Here is a 21761-nt window from a genome sequence, read left to right on the forward strand (position 1 = left end):
AGGAAAAAAGAAAAGACCAAAATGGATGTCAGAAGAGACTCTGAAACTTGCTGCAGAATATCGAGTAGCTAAAGTGAACAGAAGAAATGATGAAGTAAAAGAGCTTAACAGGAGATTTCAAAGGACAGCTTGAGAGGACAAAGTAAAGTATTATAATGAAATTTGCAAAGACTTGGAGTTAGAAAACCAAAAGTGTAGAACATGCTAGGCATTTCTCAAGCTGAAAGAACTGAAGAAAAAATTCAAGCCTCAAGTTGCAATACTGAAGGATTCTATCGGGAAAATATTGAACGACACAGGAAGCATCAAAAGAAGATGGAAGGAATACACAGAGTCACTCTACCAAAAAGAATTGGTCGAAGTTCAGCCATTTCAGGAGGTAGCATATGATCAAGAACCAATGGTACTCAAGAAAGAAGTCCATAGTGCGCTGAAGGTATTGGCAAAAAACAAAGCTCCGGGAACTGTCAGAATACCAGTTGAAATGTTTCAACAAATGGATGCAGTGCTGGAGTTGCTTTCTCATCTATGCCAAGAAACTTGGAGGACAGCTGCCTGGCCAAGCGACTGGACAGATCCATATTTGTGCCCATTCCAAAGAAAGGTGATCCACCATAATGTGGAAATTATTGAAAAATATCATTAATATTACACACAAGTAAAATTATGCTGAAAATCATTCAAAAGTGGTTGCAGCAGTACATTGACAGGAACCTGCCAGAAATTCAGGCTGGATTCAGAAGAGGACATGGAAAGAGGGTATCATTGCTGATGTCAGATGGATCCTGGCTGAAAGCAGAGAATACCAGAAAGATGTTTACCTGTGTTTTATTGACTATGCAAAGGCACTCGACTGTGTGGATCATAACAAATTACAGATAACACTGGGAAGAATTGGAATTCTAGAACACTTCATTGTACTTCTGCGGAACCTGTGTATAGACCAAGTGGTAATCTTTCAAACGGAACAAGAGGATACTGCATGGTTTAAAGTCAGGAAAGGTATGTGTCGGAGTTGTATCCTTTTACCATAATTATTCAGTCTGTATGCTGAGCAAATAATCCGAGAAGCTGAACTATATAAAGAAGAATGGTGCATCAGGATTTGAGGAAGACTCATTAACAACCTGCGATATGCAGATGACACAACCTTGCTTGCTGAAAGTGAAGAGGACTTGAAGCACTTACTGATGAAGATCAAAGACTACAGCCTTCAGTATGAATTGCACCTCAACTTAAAAAAACAAAGATCCTCACAGCTGAACCAATAAGCAATGACATGATAAATGGAGAAAATATTGAAGTTGTGAAGGATGTCATTTTACTTGGATCCACAATCAATGCCCATGGAACCAGCAGACAAGAAATCAGATGACGTATTGCACTGGGCAAACCTGCTGCAAAGACCTCTTTAAGGTTTTAAAAAGCAAAGATGTCAGAGGACTAAGGTGCATCTGTCCCAAGCTGTGGTATTTTCAATAGCCTCATATGCATGCGAAAGCTGGACAATGAATAAGGAAGCCTGAAGAATAATTGATGCCTTTGAATTATGGTGTTAATGAAGAATATTGAATATACCATGGCTACCAGAAGAACAAACAAATCTGTCTTGGAAGAAGTACAGCCAGAATGCTCCTTGGAAGCAAAGATGGCAAGACGTCATGTCACGTACTTTGGACAAGTTTTCAGGAGGCACCAGTCCCTGGAGAAGGACATCATGCTTGGTAAATTAGAGGGTCAGCGAAAAAGAGGAAGACCCTCAATGAGATGGATTGACACAGTGGCTGCAACAATCACTCAAGCATAAAAACAATCGTGAGGATGGCACAGGTCTCGTCTGTGTTTCGTTCTGTTGTATATGGGGTTGCTGTGAATCGGAACCGACTTGATGGCACCTAACAACAATAACATACCTGTGAATTAATCACAATTGTGAACAGAGTTTTCTTTATTATGTTAATGAGGCTATATTAGTGTAGGGTATGTCTTAAACCTAACCACTTTTAAGCTATAAAAGGAGGAGATTAGGCACAGAAACAAACAAGCACAAATGGGGTAAAGACAGCTGCCACATGGAGATCGCCAAGGAACCAGGGAATGACAGGGTTACAGAAGCTGAGACAAGTATCTTCCCCCAGAGCCAACAGAGAGAGAGTCTTCCCCTTTAGCTGGTGTCTTGAATTTGGACCTCTAGGCTCTTGAACTGTGAGAAAATAGATTTCTTTTCTTTAAAACTATCCACTTATGGTATTTCTGTTACAGCAGCACTAGATAACTAAGACAGGCTAACTTGTGCAAAGTTGTATGGTGGTCACCACTCCAATCACAGGTGATCCCCGAAGTGGATTGTAAGATTTATTTCTATTAATGAAAGTCACCAGGGAGATTCTGGAGATTTGAGGAATATACCACCTTTCAATATCCTCATTCGAAGTGTCAACACTTTCCTCAAGATGCTGCAAGTTTGGGAGTTTTTAGATGAAAACAGGGGTCAGTTTTAGAAAAAGCCTAGCAGTTTATTTCCTGATGGTTTACAGACAGATTGTTATCTCTTTACACCTTCTCAGGAGGGTCTGCAAGGCAGCTTCGGCAGCTCTCTGGACACTGATACAAGGGTCTTGCCGGAGTGCTTGGAGCCCTGAAATGGAAAGAATAGCAAAATTTGGTGAATGAGGAAAGCCGAAGTCCAGCAGGAAGGGCAATGCAGGTGAAGGCCCAACCTACATACATAGTAGTGCATGTCTCACCATTGAGTATCAGCCCACGGGGCCTCAGTCCCTGATGCTCACATTTACCCCAAAAAGTAGACTTTGGAGCCATTGGTTGAGAAATTACATTAACCTTGAAATAGGGGAAGAGAAGACCCTGTTCTTGTGATCGGTAGATTTATAGACAGTTGGAAAATTATAGTCTGCTGTGAATGATGTCTGCAAACGGGTGAAGGTAGGAGGTACCTTAGGCTCTGGAGAAATCCCAGTGTTCAAGGAGTGTCAGAGACAACATCAGATACTAAGAATTTCAGTTTCTGGGCTAACATGGAACTTGGAGCAGCAATAGTTTCTCTTTCCCTGAGAATATATCAATAAACTGGACAGAAATGATGGTTGACACTCACGTGTGGTCAGCTGTTCTTTGTCTAATAACTCCACATATTGGCTGGTCAAGTTGAGAACAATGGCATCTAAAGTCAACCAGAGAAAAAGTTACATTATAGGTGAAGAGGCCATGAAAGGTAGATCAGGTCTGACTCTGCACCAGGTCAGAAGGTAGATGACCTCTGGTAGATTAGTAAATGAGCAAACAGCCTGACTTCCTCCCAGGATGCTGTGAGGGTGGCCTCTATAAGGTCTTGAGTGCCATGTTTTTGGAACTGTTTGGGAAAGCTTACACAATGTCCTCCCAGGGGGTGCCAGTTGTTCTCAGGGTTTCAAAGGTATGTTTCAAGGGAGTGTAAGATATACTGTAATCCTTGTCTTCAGAAAGTTTACAATGCATGACCCAAGAAGAAATCTTTAGGTTTTTAACTCAGTCCTGAAGGTGGCCAAGCAAGTGAGCCTGTTCACTGTGCCCATATTAGTTGAAACAGGCTTCATGATAAGAATTAGAATTTCATAATAGAAGTAACCTCAGAGACTCCCTTATTTTATCTCTCTTTTATCTTGTAGACTGGACAGAGAGGTAACATAAAGGTAAGTGAATTGTCCAGAATCACATAGCAGAGCCAAGGCCTGCTGGTCCCCACACCAGCATTCTTTCCATTTGTATTATATTGCTGCTGAAGTTCTTAGCTTTAATTCAGCTTTGAAGACTGAGTGTGGTTTATGTAAAGGGATGAGGAGGAGGAAGGCATGTAGGCAGGGGCAGCAGGCTTGTAGTAAAGACTTGGAGACTGGAAGAAACACAGAGGACCCAGTAAGAAGAATGATCTGATTGGAGGAGAGTGAGTGTTGGGAAGTCAGAAGAGGTTATACATTTTCATTTTGCGAAAGAAAATAGGTTCCATTGAGGGAAGATGTTGCGAGACATAAAATGAATTCCTTCTTGGCCTTCTGTTTATTTCGTCTCTGTCTTACCAATGTTTGCAGTGGGGAAGCTTCCAATCAAAGCCAATCTAGGTGGTAAAGAGAGGACATAACTGAGTAGGGAATGCGGATATGACTGCACCTGTGAGTTTGACGGCTGCACTCCTGATCATCTCCCAGTTGCTACTGAAGAAGGTAAATGAGTGTGTGTGTAGGATCCACAGAATTTCCTGGTTTTTCTTTGCCTGGAAGATATGTGTATTACAAAGAGTGCAACTGGAAAGTGGTCCTTTATGAAATTCAGATTCCTAAAGGCCCTCAGAATAGAGCTCTAAAGGCCAGTGAACACTCACACTGCCATGAATTGTTTTATTGAGAATTATCTTATGGGTATTATTCATTTAATTATTGATCTAAATTTAAAAAAGAAGGCACTGGGGCTTAAGGGACTAATCATGAGTTTTGGGAAACTAGGAGAACAGATCCCAGTCAGGACTTGGGAAAGGAGCAGAGGGTAATGTGGCAGAATATCAGGAATCATTGCTATCCTTCCAAGACAATTCTGGCTCCGGCCAGAGATTTCCTGTGATGTAGTTTGCCCTCCTGGGATTTGACTGGTCCCTGTCCTTCCTTTCTTGGAGGAGCATCTATTTCACACTCACCAGTTTCACACAGAGTTGCCTATAGAAATCCCTGGCCCTTGGTAGATCCTGGCCATCGAGGAGATGGTCTAATATTCCATAGAGTTCCTGGAGGCCCAAAAAAGGAATGCAGATGATCAAGACATCACGGCAAGCCTAGAAAGCAGAGTTTTCTGTGTCACTGCCCAGAATGCTAGGATACCCATTCCAGAAGGGAAAAAATGCTGAATAATACTAGAAAACAGGAACAGTAAAAATGTGTAGCCTGAAGGACCTTATAACCATTCTTGGCCATCTTCTCAGATTCAAGAATGGAAAAGCAAACCCAGGAAGAGATGGCAAGAGAGAACCCACAGTTGGAGGAGCGGTTTTCAGGTTCAGTTCATAGTGGTTACTTCATATCTTGCCTCTCAGTATAGCTACACCAGGCTTGCTAGCACTTCTCAGCTATAGGGGAGAGGAAGAGGAGCAGGTGTCTGTGCTGGGCCACTCACAGCTCCAATCTTGGGGTTGGGATCCCAGAGGTGGAGAAGGAATGAAATCAAGCTCTTTTTTATTTCTTCAGCAAAAAAAATCTTCCACCTTCTTCCAGTTAGTGATGCCAGGTTCTCAAATAAGCAGGTGGCAGTCAGCCTCACATCATCCTGCTCCTGTGGCAACAGATGCACCTCATGGGTGAGTGTCCCTTCACTGACCACTCCCTGCCTGCCTTCCGCCCACCCTCCCTGCCCCATTTCAGCAAAGCAAGGCTGGAACTGAGGCTTGAGTGCACTCTTGTCACAGACCATATCCAATAACCTGCTTTCTTTTCCAGAAGCTCTCTCCCCACACTGCTCCAAGTTTAAATAACCATGGGCCTGGGGTTTAAGTGATAAGATACAGCTGGAGAGTTGATTTCTGCCTTTGAGTAGCTAGTGAGGAAGTGTGACCACAGGAATGATCAACAGGGGGTTTTGGCAGCAGAAGACAGGGAGGTCTCCTGCTTGTGTTGCATCTAACACAAATTAGCCTGGTTGCATCACTTGCCTCGAGTTATGGGGTCTTTAAATTGCCACCACCAGTCAGTCTGTTGTACTGTGGTAGCCTGTGTGTTGCTATGATGCTGGAACCTATGCCATTGGTATTTCAGATACCAGCAGAGTCACCCATGGTGGACAGGTTTCAGTGGAGTTTCCAGACTAAAACAGACTAGGAAGAAAGGCCTGGATATCTACTTCCAAAAACTAGCCAATGAAAACCCTATGGATCATAAAAGTATATTGTCCAATACAGTGCTGAAAGATGAGCCCCCTAGGTTGGACGGCACACAAAATACACAGTGGCTACAACAATGGACTCAAGCAAACTAAAGATTGTGAGGACAGGGGATCGTGTGAGTCAGAGCTGACTCGATGGCAGCTAATAACAACAACAACAAATCTAAATTGCCCAAGGCCTAGGACTCTTCTCCAAGATCCCAAATACTTTATTAAGCAAGTGCAGGCAGCTCAGGAATTTAGGTCCCAGGTCTCAGAAAGAGGTCAAGGAAACAACGGTCTAGCCCTACTCTTCAGTATGATAAACTATGGTACTTCTTTGCTTGTTATCCAGGATAGTCGGCCATGATTTTAAGAACCAAAGTGTAAGGTGGTTGGAGGACGATGGCCTTCTATTATCTCAGATGTTTTGCTAATATGGTTCAGAATGCAGAGTTGCAACAAAGGAAGGAGATGAAGTTAAATAAATTTTCTGAAAGTTTGTTTTTTCCCCAGGCCTAGAAATTACCTACAAGAAGGCAAAAGGATAAAAGGAAAAGTAGTCCTGAGGATAAAAATATTATTTAGATAAACAATAAACAAGGGCCAACAAAAAGCACTCCCATGAATACAAGGGGGAGAAGATATAGGAGTAAATTTTGTTGGCAAAATGAAGTGTATAGAAAGTGGCCCATAAATAAAAATGCAATGAACGAGGAGGTTAGTATAGATCTTCCAGAAGAAATAAAGATGGCTTGTAAGAGAAAGGCCAAAAATAAAAAAACAAACAAACCGGTTGCTGTCAAGTCGATTCCGACTCACAGCGACTTTATAGGACAGAGTAGGACTGCCCTATATGGTTTCCAAGTGGCAGCTGGTGGATTCAAACGGACAACCTTTTTGTTAGTAGCCAAACTCTTAACCACTGCACCACCAGGGCTCCAGCAAAAGGCCAGAAAAGCTAAATGAATAAGTGAAATGTGACCTCTTACAAGGGAAATGGAAGTAGAAATGCATTCTTTAAATATAGTTGGAATAAGGTCAGGATAATTTTTAAAAGTTCTCTTTTTACAAACAGAAAGAGAAAGAAAACCAATAAAACCAATAGAAAGCACCCAAAAGTTAGATGACGTACTTACTTTTAAAAAAAATATTTAAAATTTTCCCAAATCAACCAATGAAAATAGGCCAAGGAAGCATCAACCAATTGGCATTATGGAAAAGCAGAAAAAAAAAAATTTCAAATATTTGAAATACTTAAATATTTGGAAAAAAGTAAAGAAAATACCTGGATATTACAGAATTATTTGCATAGTCTATAGAAAAATACAGGGGTAAAGTATTATAGAAAGTAGGTAAATATATTTACAGAAAGATAGCATTACTAATGACATAACATGTCATTATTAATACCCAACATTTGTCAAACTTTCCGTCTATGTAAATATGATGGACTTGGTAGCTATTAGGAATGAGAAAGTTCTATTCTAACAACCAGTAAGATTTCAGATTTTTCTTTTCCTGCAATGACACTAAGAAACATTATCTTGGCCACTATATTATTGGGTAGACTCGCCATTTACCGGTGGCTCAGATCCAAGAGAATTATTATCATTGGATCAACAACAACTCAGGAAAAGCTAACAGGTGAAATTCTGTAGGGGTGATTTCAGCCCTTTGCTGTTAAAGATTGACATCAATTATCTGTGTAATAAAAAAAGGAACATCTTTGTTATTTTTGCAGAAGATAATAAATTGGGTAGGAGCCCATAAGCATTTTTCAGAACAAGATGAGAATTAAAAGTGATGTTGATAGATTGGAGACAGAGGTTGGAAACAAGTGGAAAGTTGCTTTTGAAGGCCAGGAGTAAGCTGGCTCATTAAAAAAAAAAAAAGAGAAACTGAAAAAAATGCAAACCTGGAGGATTATTGACTATTGCCATCAAGTCGATTCCGACTCATGGCGACTCATGTGTTACAGAGTGGAACTGTCTCCATAGGGGTTTCTTGGCTGTACTCGAGATGGAAGCAGATCACTAGGCCTTTCTTCCACAGTGCTACTGAGTGGGCTCCAACTGCCAACATTTTGGTTAGTAGCTGAGAGCGAACTGTTTGTGCTACCCAGGGATCTAAGGTACAAACAAAAATCTAGAGTTCAAAATGGTTAATAACTTGTCAGTCAGGAAGAAAGGGTTAACCGCCCCCCCCCAAAAAAAAAAACAAAAAAACAACTTTTGGAGTGAATAAATAGAAAGAGGTTGGAATTGAGAGGTAATTTTTCTTTATATTCTATTCAATACTACTCAGACCTTATTTAGAGGTCCAAATCAGTCACTGTCCTGTAAAATATTTAAAGAGCTGAAAAATCAGGTTTATGAGGGGTAATGAAGGAAATGAAGACTTCTCAGTCTGGAGACTAGAAGGTAAATAGGTAATTTGATAAAGCCTTAATGTTTATGAAGGATGCACTAGAAACAGCAGCCAGCAGTGTTCTATTTCCCCTGACAAGCAAACATGAAGAAACAAGTTTAGATCGCAAAATAATAGATTTCAGTCAGACATGAAAGAGAATTTCACATTGATGGTAGTGATAAACCAGAAATAAATAATCAAATCAATTTTCCCAGAAGGTATGGAGGAAAATGACCCTCCTCTGCTTAGGGTTGCGAGCCCTGGTGGCACAGTGGTTAAGAGCTCGGCTGCTAACAAAAAGGTCAGCAATTTGAATCCACCAGGTGCTCCTTGGAAACCCTATGGGGCAGTTCTACTCTCTCCTATGAAGTTGCTATGAGTTGGAATTGACTTGATGGCAATGGGTTTAGTTTTTGTATTTTTCTGCTTAGGATTGCTGTATGATCTTTTTTTGAAATTAGGGCTATGGGCTAGATGAACGGTTAACAAATTTTTTCTTTACAGGGCCAGAGAGTAAGTATTTTAGACTTTGCAAATCACGTGGTCTCTGTAGCAACTAATAAACATTGCCAGTGTAGTGTGAAAGTAGCCATAGAAATATGTAAACAAATGAGCATGACTGGGTTCCAATAACACTTTGTTTACAAAGACAGGCTGTGGGCCAGATTTGGCCCATGGGCTGTAGTTTGCTGACCCCTAAACTAAATGAAGAACACCAGCATTTTGAGTCTTTGAATTTTGGAAGTGGAAAAGATGGAATTGGAGGAGACATAGTCTTTAGTCAGACCCTGGTCCTGCATTGAGTACTGTCATAATTTGTGTTTCTCCTAAAGCAAACCCTGAAACAAGAATTTAGGTAGAAGTAATTTATTTGGGAGATGAGACCAGGAAGCATGCCAGGGGAGTAGGGATGAGATAGGGAATGGAGGAAAGCTAAGGAAGGGAGTATTAATGAGTGGGTTACTCTTTGGGTAAGTGGAACTCAATCCTTCTGACGGATGAGGAAGCTGGGGAATTTATCTACAAACTCTTGTTCTTCATTGCTTCCTCAATGCTTCCCAGGGCATTTCCTTCCAAGTTTTTTTAGCCCGCCCTGCTCAGGCCAATCATGATCCACAAATCCCACAGCACCCTTAGGCAGAGAGACATAGGAAGCCAACAGACTATACAGAAATTGTCTGTAGGTGACCTCTGGGGCTGGCCAAGGAACATGGGTGGATCCTGGCATTATCTGCTAAAAGCACTACCTTGAACCTCTTTCTTTTCACTCCTTCTGGAGAAGAAAGATTCCTGAATGGTCTCACTTACGTCTTCAAAGAAGGTTCTTGTTTGCAGGACTATTTCTTTGAAGTAGAAGCTCACATCTCGGTCTGTGAGCAGCTCCAGGATCTTTTTTAAAGCCTTCAAGCTTTCACAGACGACTTCGGTGCGGGCCAGGTGATACAGGCCTCTGATGATAGACTCTAACATTATCTGCTTATGCTTCTTCACCTGTTTTGAAATAAGGTCTCTTAATCTTGAAAGTTGATCTGTGTGTCCTGGAATAGGGTAGGAGTTCCCAAACTAGGCAATGGAAATTCTGTTAGGGTCACGTGTACTTCAGCCCAAGAACCACCACTTCAGCAATTTATTTGGATTTTCACTTAATCTCTATGCAACTACTGTGTGTAGTTTAGTGAATAATTATTTCAAAACTCTACTTAAATAAACTATTTTCCCAAGAACTCCTTTTACCTTGTGAGGGGCTCCCAAAGCTGTGTTACCGAGGCCTCGAATGGCCATTTGTCTCAGGGTGGCATTGGAGTCCCAGGCACTCTGATCCATCAAGATCAGCACATCCCGTAGATTCCCATGCTTCCAAAGGATGGGCTCCTTCATGAGCTGAAATCAATACACTCCTCCCCCTTAGTTAAGGGAGTGGCCTCCCTTCAGGAGAGTGCCAAAGGAATCAATAACTACAATTAAAGAGCAGGGGAGGAAGACCCTGGGTGAATGAGGAAGTCAGGCAGAAGCTAAGCTCTAGATGTGAGCAGCCCACACAGCTCAAGGTTATACAGGATGCAAACCACAACACATAGATAAGAGGCTGTTTCTAGTCTAAATGGGCAGATACCAAACTCACTGTCGTTGAGTCGATTCTGACTTATAGCGGCCCTATAGGACATTATAGAACTGCCCTACACGGTTTCCAAGGCTGTAAATCTTTACGGAAGCAGACTGCCGCATCTTTCTCCCAAGAAGCAGCTGGTGGGTTAGAACCACCGACCTTTCAGTTAGCAGCCAAGCACTTTAACCACTGCACCACCAGGGAAAAGATGAATCACTGATGATGTTCCTTCTTTGGATAGGTTGAGATAGCCTTTATCCCAGAGTTTGAAGGGACAATAATATGCTTGTTGGTAACTCTTTGCTTTTCCCTTCCCAGAACTATTCTCTACCCTTTTCTGTTCTGGAAGGTTGATTTCTGCAGACCAGAAGGCAGGCTCTTCTTCCTCTCTCCATTTCCGCTTAGGTGCTGTATCTCTGGCAGCAGGTGGTTCCCTCCACTACTAAAGCTCCCCTTGAAGGTCCCTCTTCTATAACTACAGCTCTCACAGAACTCTTGACCCTCAGAGAACTACCCTAAGAGGATTGAGAGAGCCTGCTGTGATGGCTGGTGTCCCTTGCCTCAGCGAAGAACGCAGTGCCGGTTATCCGGTAGTTCTCCGAGGAAGAGGTGAGAGACAGGAGTAGGTGATCCATAATGTCCAGTATAACTCCATGTTGCCACACTGCCATGCTCCTAGAAAATGCAAGGCTCTAATTTTAGCACAGACTTTTTTCCCTAAACAATGGAAGAAATCCTAGTTTATTTATCCACCAGGCAAATAAATGATCTAAAAAGGAATGCTTAATGAAAGAGCACCACGGTTTAAACTTTAAAAATGCCTATCCAAATGCCCAATTTAAATGCACCTTGACTGCACATATTCACTCGTATCACTTTTGGGGGTGGTGGTGGTGAGTTTTGGCTGACCTTTCCATCTATTTCCTCCCCTCTTTGCCTTTATTGTTCTTTTTCCCCTACTTGTTCTCCTTTAACTAGATGTCTCAGGAGAGTGAATTACTCTCAGTGAAGTTGCTTATACAGGCAGTCCCCAGACTATGAACGAGTTCCATTCCTAAATCTGTCTTTAAGTCGAATTTGTACATAAGTCAGAATAATTAGGTAGGGTTCATATCTAACGTTAGTTAGTCAAATGTTTGTCTTAGTACATAATATATAGTGTACCTTTCTATGCATAGAAGACATTAAAGAAACACTTCCAGATACACTAAAACATCTTTAACATAATAATACAGTAATAATAACGTTTTGATGCATGTGGCAAAGCAGTGACCGTTTGTTATGACAAACCATTGTATGTACCTCAAACATTTAATAGCCTAGGCTTTATGGGGGCTGGTTTGTAACTACGGATTGTATGTAAGTCGGACATTCATAACCTGGAGACTGCCTGTATTGAATTTTTACCCTGTTTTTGTTTTTTTCTTTGTTCTAGAATATCTGCCTATTACCTTGCCAGTGCACATACTCCTATGTGGTGGGTGCCAGGACTGCTGAGGAGAGACCATAAGTTGTCCCCTTCATCAGATTCTTTCGCAAGGCCTTCTCTCATGGCTTGGGCTTGCACACATTTCAGAGTTATGGTTGAGAGCCTGAAGAGACAGCCAACACCACAAAAGTAAGTCCACCCATGTAGGGAATTATGAGTTCCCCAGTTCACTCTCCCTGTCCCCCACAATGCTCCCTATCTCTAGATGCTGTGCAAGAAAGAACATAGGTAGCCTGACTGTCACACTTTAGTCTTAGGGCCAAGGGGGACTCCGGATGACTTGAATCAGTAAATAATGCCACAAAATCTTGTCAACTCTCCATGAAAAAAATAAAGCCCTAAGGATAGAAAGTGCAAAATATCATATTTCACTGAGTTTAAAACACACATTTTTCACATTGTAGTATCTCTGAAATCAGGATACATCTTGCAGTGGAGTGGGTTACACTCGTTGTTGGCCCGACAGCAGTTGTGAAGGAGTTGCCATGGCCTGCCCATGCACAGATTTAGGTATGGCTCTTTATATTATTTTCGTAAAGTTACATGTATTGTTGGAGCAAATGTGTTGAGTCTACCTGCTGCTTGAAAGGTCTTAGACAAGATTACACTATGATTTGACATTGGAATAAAAATTTATGCAAAAGAGCAGAAAAACAGAGCAATGTGACGTAGGATAAAAATCTATAAGTAATATTCCTTAAAGAGCTCCCTTGTTAAATATAAAATAAAAATTTTAAGTTATAAGAAGACATTGAGTTGTGGCTGAATTGGGAGTCTTTTTTCCTGTTTTTAATGGTACACAAAATAGTAGTTTTTTTTCAGTTGATGAAGTCTTAGATTTGATGAAATGTGCTATTTCTTTTTCTTCTTATGCTGGTGGCCTTGAATATCACAGAAATCCAGATTTCCTAGCAAGGTCCCAATGAAAGAAATCAGAGGAAATACAGGGAGTTTTCTAGGGAAGAAAACATAGATAGCCACTTTACTCCTTATGGAGCCCTGGTGGTACAGTGGTTAAGAGGCTGCTAATCAAAAGGTGAGCAGTTCAAATCCACTAGTTACTACTTGGAAACCCTATGGGGCAGTTCTACTCTGTCCTCTAGGGTTGCTATGAGTTGGGATTGACTTGCTGGCAGTGGGTTTGGTTTGGTTTGGTTTTACACCTTGTATGATTGGCCTGGGCAACTCTACTGGGTACTGGCTTGGGGTGGGGGTGGGGGCGGGGGGACCTCTAAAGCCTGGTATCAAAGTCTTAAGGAAAGTGATACTAGTTTCACTTTTTCATGGGTAGTTGATGCCATACTGGAGTCCCTGGTGGCATAAATGGGCAAACGCTTGACAACTAGCTGAGAGGTTGGTGGTTTGAACCCACCCAGAGGCGCCTTGGAAGACAGGCCTGGTGATCTGCTTCCAAAAGGTCACATCCTTGAAAACCCTGTGGAGCAGTTCTACTCTGTACACGCTGGGTCACCATGAGTCAGAACTGACTCCATGGCAAGTAACAATAACAACAGCTGATGCCAGGACAGAGGGTGCAGGTCTTGACACCCACAGACCCCCTCCTGGAGTGCGAGATCAGGGCATTTGTGAAAGGCCCTTTTGGGGTGGCAATTTACCTGCAGGGGTCTGCGACCTGCTGAAGTTCTCCCTGCTTTATGACCTGCCGCCTCCAGTTCAAGGCAGCAGTGGGCATATTCTGGCCCAGTGTGCAGCTGACCAGTTTCAAGAGGATGGTGAACAGCTCTGGGTACAGGCCTGAGACAGGGGTGCCCGTTGATACCACTTCATGCATAGCGCAGGCCACCTGAGGGGAAAAAGGACCTCCAGGTCAGGAAGACTCCTATCTTCCAAGGACATCTTCTCCTTGGGCTGATCTCCAAGTTTATTTTCTCCCCAATTATTCTTCAAGTTGACCATGCTCAAGATAAAAACATAAAAAAGGAAAGCAATCATTTTTCCGGAAATTTCTTGACTCAGACTGTGTTACTTTCTCAGAACGCTGTGTTGGGTGACTCCAAACCCCAGAGGACATCATTCACACAAAATGCAATGTTTTCCATCACTGGGGTTTTTCAACAAAAATGGGTGCTTTGGATATCTTGCAGACTAATTTAAAAATACAGACATATAGATTTTGTTTGGGCTGCTGAGAATTTTACTTCTAAAAATGATCAGCCACAGACAAAATTATTGCCATACTGCCATATTAGTCCAACGCAAACTGGAGTTGAGTTAAAATCAGGGTATGAGCGGGGATGGAGTGTGATTAGTACTACTTCACCAAGTCCCAGGCGGGAACAGATCATAGAATAGGGCACCTTTCCAGGAATGTGATGGGTTGTCCAACTCACTGAAATTGCATCCATTGTGGCTATGTCATCTTCCAACCCTTTCTCCAGTTTGTCTATTAAGGCTCGCAAGAGCTTACTACTGGAGGCTGGGTTCTCAGCCAGTGCCTTCCACAGTGTCTTTGTGTCCCTAGGGTGGCAAGACAGAAAGCTGATGAAGTATAAGTCTTTGGAATTTGAGCTCTACCATCTGACTCACTCGGAAACCACGGTATGATTAATCCAAATTTCCAGGGCAGATGAACGTGCTGTCAATCTTGGGGGTAATAAGGATGTTTTATTTAACAATCCATCATCCTGGCCTTGGGTTACTGAGGTTTTCTAAGACAGAAACTGCTCATGTAGGTACATTCTGGGCAACTGGGAAAAGGCAAAATAGTCACTTCCTACTACTCATTCATAGGTGTATTTTTTCCCAAAGGAATCTTATTACAGCGAAATCTGTGAGAGCTGGAGCTCGACAGGACGGCCTTGTTTTCTTTCTGGGTCTTGAAAGTTTTCTGCCTTTGACAGGGTGCACTCTTACCACTTTTCTATTGCTGGTTTTAGTGGAAAACATTTGAGTTTTCCTTCTCTGACAGGTTTCTGCCTTACACAGGCTCTGGCTTTCACAGGTTTTACTGTATTATTCACAGAGGGTATATCTGAAAACCACTTGGGAAAACATTACATGTGATTCAAATACCAATTTTGAAATTATCATTAAGGTGAGATGTTTCCAACCCTTATTTGCTGCCTTTTTCTCAAACAACAAACCCTTTTCTGATGCCTTGCAGAAGCCGCCTTTCCTGGGAGAAGAGACCAATTCAGTTAGAATCTACCTGTCAAAGGGCAGAGGCTTCTGCAAAATGTTGGCAACAACTGCATCCGTGTGGAAGCTCGTTATCTGGGATATGGCTTCTAGTATGAACTGAAAACTTTCCTCCTTCTGTCTGAGGACCGGCATGTGATGGTAAATTGTGTTCAAGATCTCCAATAGCTAAAAAAAGTAAGGCAAATCAGACACTGAGTTGCCACTTCCCCTCCACATGAATGGCTCAGGGCACGTACTATCAGCATATTTTGGTTGGGGGGGATGGTTGATGAATTATAGATAGCTCTAAAAACAATAATCAATTCTCAACACGGTCCATCTCTCACTCAGGAGTATTATTGATGAATTGGATATTTACTTTTAATTCAATTTAGCAAACATTTAGTGAAAGGCTACAACATTTACCAAAGACGAATAATACGTAACCCTTTTTCAAAAGGAGTGGATGGTCTAATCAATGCTATCTGCCATATACCCAAAGGTCTGTACACAAGGAGTATATAGCAAATGATGTACAGAGATACATACGACTGATGGAGGAATCAGCAAGCAATTGAGGTCACTGCAGAGGGGCATTTGCTCTGGGTCTTGAAGGATATGTAGCAATTTCAAAAGGCAAGGGGGAGAGGATGGGGAAAGGCATCCTGGTCAGAAAAAAGAACACAGGTAAAGATATAAGATCAAAAAGCATGAGCCAATAGGCACAGGAAAATGCTGAAAAGATGTTCTGGAATAGGAGAAAGGTCTCTATGGAGCACAGAGAGAATGAGGGTGATGAAGGGAAGATGACCTGATTGAAAATTGAAGCCAGATCTTAGAATGCCTTGAAGGCCACCTTTCTGAATTTGGACACTAACCTGTGGGCAGTAGGGAATGATATTATGCTTTTGGATTTTTGACATGGATAACGCCTGTTTCTAATTTAAATTAACTTTCTTCTAATAGCTATTTCTCTTATTTTTTTATTTTTTTAAGAGAGACAAGATCTCAAGGCATCTAAAAATTTTTGATAGACTTTTTTTTTTAGGTTAAACATAACATTTTCTCTAAACAATTCCTTAATCATAAATATCCTCCAAACATGATTATCATATAACCCCATTTCAGTGATGCTTGGAGAGGATCTAAGTCTCTATTATAAGCCTTTACCTATTGTGTGAATATCTCGCCCTCATGTTATACATGTTATACATGTTATACATGGTGGTGGAGTGGTTAAGAGCTCATTTTCTAACCAAAAGGTTGGAAGTTCAAATCCACCAGCCTCTCTTTGGACACCCAGGGGGCAGTTCTACTCTGTCCTATACAGTTACTATAAGTCAGGATTGACTCAATCGCAACGGGTTTATATTACACACACAAACACACGGACACTCCAAATTTATTGCTATTGATTCTTTCATGCCTAGTCCAGTGCCCTCCACATTTGATGGTCCCAATAAATTAAAAAAAAAAAAAAAGATTTGAAAAGTAATTAGCTCAGAGACCATTTCTCATATCCTTACACAAACAGCCATGCTTTGGAGAACAGTTTTTTAATTGAAGGTGAACAATTCTGCGTTAATAGGACCAGAACTTCTCTCTCCCATCCCTCTTGAGATGCTTTCATTTAGTTAAAGATTTTTTTCCTCTTCATTAATCTTTATATTGCTTTATTCTGTTTCTGACTTGAGGAAAGAGGATAGAGCATCTCTGTTTGGAGCTCTTAACTAATCTTACTGAATTTTAATCCTGTTTACTCTGCTTAAATCTCTAGTAAGGAGGAAGGATTGAGAACTGTCTTAGTTATCTAGTGCTGCTATAACAGAAATACCACGAGTGAATGGCTTCAACAAACAGAAGTTTATTCTTTCACAGTCTAGGAGGCTAGAAGTCTGAATTTAGGATGCCCGCTCTAGGAGAAGGCTTTCTCTCTCTGTAGGTTCTGGGGCAGTTCCTTGTCATCAATCTTCACTTGGTCTAGGAGCTTCTCCATGCAGGAACCTGGGTCCAAAGGACAAGTTCTGCCCCCGGTGCTGCTTTCTTGGTGGTATGAGGTCCCCCTGTCTGTCTCTGCTTGCTTTTCTCTTTTATATCTCAAGAGATTGGCTCAAGACATAACCTAATCTTGTAGATTGAGTCCTGCCTCATTAACATAACTGCCTCTAATCCTGCCTTATCAACATCATAGAGGTAGGATTTACAACACATAGGAAAATCACATCAGATGACAAAATGGTGGACAATCACACAATACTGGGAATCATGGCCTAGCCAAGTTGACAGATATTTTGGGGGGACATAATTCAATCAATGACAAGGACCTTCCCCAACCCAGTTCTCGTTGCTCACTGGAGAATAAACCCTACAGTATGCAGAAAAGCAGCCTGAACAGTGGTGGAGGAATCATTAATTCTGCTGGCCCTCAGTGGCTGTCTCAACGGCATCCATGTGGTTACTTTTATCCCTGCAGATCTAACAGCTCAGTGTTCTAGAATCCCAATACCTTGGTTCAGAGCTGCTTCCTCCAGCTGGAGCAGGACAATTTGGAATGTTTTCATGATCACAGACTACAGAAGCACTAAAGACATGTTGACCCCAGTGCCAACATGAGCCTTGTTTTTAATACACAACTTGGGTCTCTGTTGCGTCATCTCTAGGCTATGCGTGCTCTTGCCTGTTGCCAACCAAAGGACAAATAGAGCAGCAGGATCTGACTTGGCCCTTCAAAAGTATTAGAATTCTGCTTGATTGTAAAGCTAGCTGTCAGCTCACCTGCTCTTCCAAGGCAGCGCCCTGCTCCTTCAGGGCAGCAATCATCCATATGCCACAGGCCTTTGTGCAGGTGGGGTTGAGGCTCTCCAGACCATCAAGTGTTTCCTCCAGGAACATTTGAACTTCCTCACTTGGGATGAACTTACTGACGATCTGAGGACGCACCCGGAAAGATTCATGTCAGCAACTACCTTACTGTCTATCTGGACACCTACAACATGCTTGCCAGGCCTGTTTTAGGGCATTAGAAACCACTAGGCTTTCCAGACAGCATGTGACTGGGGTCATACAAACTAGAGAAAAATCCTAAAATAGAACATGGACATGATCTTTTAACTCTAAGCAAAATTTCCATGAGATTGTCTTATTATCATCCCATGTTTATTGAATCCTAGGATTGTTGAACAAATTTCCTTTCCAAGCCTGAAGTCCTGGTGTATTCCATCAGGGAAAAAGAACATGTAATATTTATATAGCAATTTATATATTATAAAGCACTTACACAAACATTTCATATATCATAGAAATAAGTCTTAAATCTGCCAAAGAATGGCTAAGGCTTGAGAATTCAAGTGAACTTATCAACATGTACTAAGTGCCGTGTTAAATACTTAGATGCCTTACAGTAGCCATATAGATAGCATAGATTATTATAAGCCCTTATTGCTTTTGCTCTTCCAGGTTCCAATGTTAAGAACAGTCAATAAATGGTCAAGAAAGCTAAACTAAAAATTTACAATCTTGGTGCCTAGGTACAAAAACTCTACAGAACGTTTGATTGATATCAGTGTGTGAGTGTGAGTATATGTCTGTGCGTGTAATGAAAATGGTGGGCAAGGAGGAGAAAATTGGGCAATTTGAGTGAGTTCCAGGAGAACTTTTTGGGGCTTTACTCAATCAAGAAGATAATGATTATGAGTGTGTAGATAGGAAAACATTCCTATTCATAAGTGACTTCATTCTGCATTAAATAGCCTGATGATATTTTGCAGGACTATCTTTGGGAAGAAAAGAGCTCTTTTTCCAAGATTAGTTGCAACATCCCAGCCTTTTACTGAGTTACCATGGTTCCAACGTCAAAGGACTAGACTACTACTTCTATGTAATATTAAATGCTTGCCTGATGTCAGAATTCAGTGGTCACCTGTTTTGTTCTTACTTTGAGATGGATTTTTTTTTTTTTTTTTTTTTTTAGGAGGAAAGGAAGGAACTCATGTTTTTTGAGCACCTATTATATCAGGCACTTTCTTAGGCATTTCACATATGTTCCTCCCATGTTTTTGAGCACCTATTATGTCAAGCACTTTCTTAGTCATTTGACATATGTTCCTCCCTGTCCCTCCAACTGGCTTTTCTCTTATATTCTGATCACTTTCTCATCATCTTTATTGCTGCCACCTTAGTCCAAGCCACCATAATCACACTTGGATTCTTGCAGTATCCTCCAAACTTACCTCACTAATTTTCTTTTACCAGCCTATAGTCTAGTCTCCACGCAGCAGCCGGAGTGGCTTCAGAAACATCAGTCACGCCATGTTCCTCCTTTCAGAACCATCCCTAGCCTACAAGTGTCCTTTGCAAATTAGGACAAGCTACCTCATCCTCAAGATACTTCCCTTTTCTCTGTAAAAATATTATTATAATATACTGATTTTGCTCAGTACTTTACTGCCATCTATGGCTGTCATAATACACATATAAATTACAATGTCTAAGTTATGAACAATGTCACCTTCCATGGAATGCCTTTGTACATTTCACAACTGGCACAATTATACGTAGTGGCCCTGAACTCTCCTGCAAAACTCTCCATTGGCTTTTGATTTCAACTGGAGTGAAAACCAAGGTCCTTAACAAGACTCTTATCATAGTTCCGACATCAAAGACCCCTGAATCAGCCCTGGGCTATTCTCTTAGATCTTGTTTCCCATCCCTTTCTTGACCTCAGGGCCTTTGCACTTGCTGTTTCCCCTCTGCCTGGAATGCTTTACTCCAGACATGTCCATGGTTCACTCATTCAGAGTGGCCTTCTGTGGGGGATCGCTCCTCCCCTAATTCTATTCCCTTACTTTATTTTTCTCAATGATCACTACCTGACATTATATTTATTTGTCTGACTGTCTGTACGTGGATGCAAGATCAGTGAGGGGCAGGGATTTTCTTTTTCTGTTCATAGAGCCTAGAACTTAGCTTAGCATATGATAAGTGCTCAGGAGATATTAGGTGAGTGAATGAATGATTGAATAAATGAGTGAATTAATTGAAAAATTCTCACAACTCTGAGAAGTAGGCTATGGCTTTTTTTTTTTTTTTTAAGATAAGGAGACTGAGCTTCTAGCAGTGCACACGGAGCACTTGATTGACTCTAATGCCCTTGCTCCTTCCACTTCACTCAACTGCCTCCTAAAGCCTGGGGAAAACCACTTGGCTCACAAAGCTTTCCAGAGTATGGAATGATCAGTAGCCATGTTGACTGGGCACTTGTACCCAGATTCAAAAAATGAGTGAATAAAAGGTCTTTCGTTTGCTCAAATAGGTAGATAGTTGCCCTCATCTGTAGTAGGAGTACATAGCTTCCTTATTTAGAAACCATCCAGAATCATCTTTACATCCCTTGGCCAGTCTTCCACATCAATTACCTTAGCTATTTTAGAAGAAATCTTGATCTGGACTTGAACATCATCACATTCCAGCCCCTCCTGCATACCCTGTAGTCTTTCCATTTCCAGGTGGATGCCTACAGTCAACCAAGAGGAAATATATGAGTTCAAAGACCCAATTGGGGTTGAAGATGCTAGCTATATTTTGATGTGCTGCTGGATGCCTTTAACAAGGGCACCAAAGGCTGCCTAATGAGATAGCAAGTATCATAGTTATCATGTACTGAGAAGTATGTACATGCCTGGCACCATGCTTAATGCTCTGTATAGAATTATCTCATTTATTACTCATAAAAAGCATCTGAGGTAGGCACGCCTATTATTGTTCCTATTTTACAGATGAGAAAGTGGAGGCTGAGAGAGGTAAAGCCATTTGCCCATGGTCATGCAGTGAGTAGAAATGGAAGAGTTAGAGTTTGAATCCTGGTTTGTCTGACAGCAAAGCCCAGACTCTAACAACTTCGTAAGTTCCATTTTGCAGTGAGCTACATTGGGGGGAACAGAAAAGGAACTTTTGTAAGTAAGTTTACATCAAAAACTGCATAAGAGATTATTAAAATCAGTTATAAATCTACACAGTAACTACTTTCTGTTCCTTGACTACATATGTAATAATTGTGGAAACCAATACTTGAACCATTTTGTGGAAGGCAGCCTAACTCAATGGAACACATGGATTTTGGAGTCAAACAGGCCTGGGTTCAAAGCCTAACTTCACTATTTTCAGCTAAGTAACTGGTCTACCACTGAACAGACGATTTCAAAAGATGGCTCGAGAAGATAAAGTATTAAATGAAATGTGCAAAGACCTGGAGTTAGAAAAACAAAAGTGAAGAACATGCTTGGCATTTCTCAAGCAGAAAGAACTGAAGAAAAAATTCAAGACTTGAACTGCAATACTGAAAGATTCTATGGATAAAATGTTGAATGAGGCAGCAAGCTTCAAAAGAAGATGGAAGGAATACACAGAGTCACCGTACCAAAAAGAATTGGTCAATGTTCAACCATTTCAGAATGTAGCACATGATCAAAAACCAATGCTACTGAAGGAAGAAGTCCAAACGTAACTGAAGGCATTGGCAAAAACCAAGTCTCCAGGAAGTGATGCAATATCAATTAAGATGTTTCAACAAATGGATGCAATGCTGGAAGCGCTCACTGATGTAAGCCAAGAAATTTGAAAGACAGCTGCCTGGCCAACTGACTGGAAGAGATCCATATTTATACCTATTCCAAAGAAAAGTGATCCAACTGAATGCAGAAATTATCGAACAATATC

At 41.3% G+C, this 21761-nt stretch overlaps 1 protein-coding gene across 1 annotated transcript in view; it reads right to left on the bottom strand.

Annotated features, from left to right (window-relative positions):
* Positions 1-2495: 2495 nt before the first annotated feature.
* The window catches only part of MROH2B (maestro heat like repeat family member 2B), an 82288-nt gene continuing 63022 nt past the window's right edge, over positions 2496-21761 (bottom strand). Inside the window, exons 29-42 of the mRNA XM_012559104.2 lie at positions 20462-20559; positions 17823-17975; positions 15076-15233; positions 14258-14384; positions 13523-13710; positions 11869-12009; positions 10978-11092; positions 10045-10191; positions 9619-9801; positions 5158-5313; positions 4685-4819; positions 4165-4267; positions 3116-3181; positions 2496-2638 (exon numbers count right to left, since the gene is read on the bottom strand). Of these exons, the coding sequence (XP_012414558.2) occupies positions 2532-2638; positions 3116-3181; positions 4165-4267; positions 4685-4819; positions 5158-5313; positions 9619-9801; positions 10045-10191; positions 10978-11092; positions 11869-12009; positions 13523-13710; positions 14258-14384; positions 15076-15233; positions 17823-17975; positions 20462-20559 (1877 nt within the window). The 3' untranslated portion in view covers positions 2496-2531. The remainder of the gene's footprint in view (positions 2639-3115; positions 3182-4164; positions 4268-4684; positions 4820-5157; positions 5314-9618; positions 9802-10044; positions 10192-10977; positions 11093-11868; positions 12010-13522; positions 13711-14257; positions 14385-15075; positions 15234-17822; positions 17976-20461; positions 20560-21761) is intronic.

This window comes from Trichechus manatus, unplaced genomic scaffold (assembly GCF_000243295.1).
Source record: "Trichechus manatus latirostris isolate Lorelei unplaced genomic scaffold, TriManLat1.0 scaffold00212, whole genome shotgun sequence".
NCBI lineage: Eukaryota > Metazoa > Chordata > Mammalia > Sirenia > Trichechidae > Trichechus > Trichechus manatus.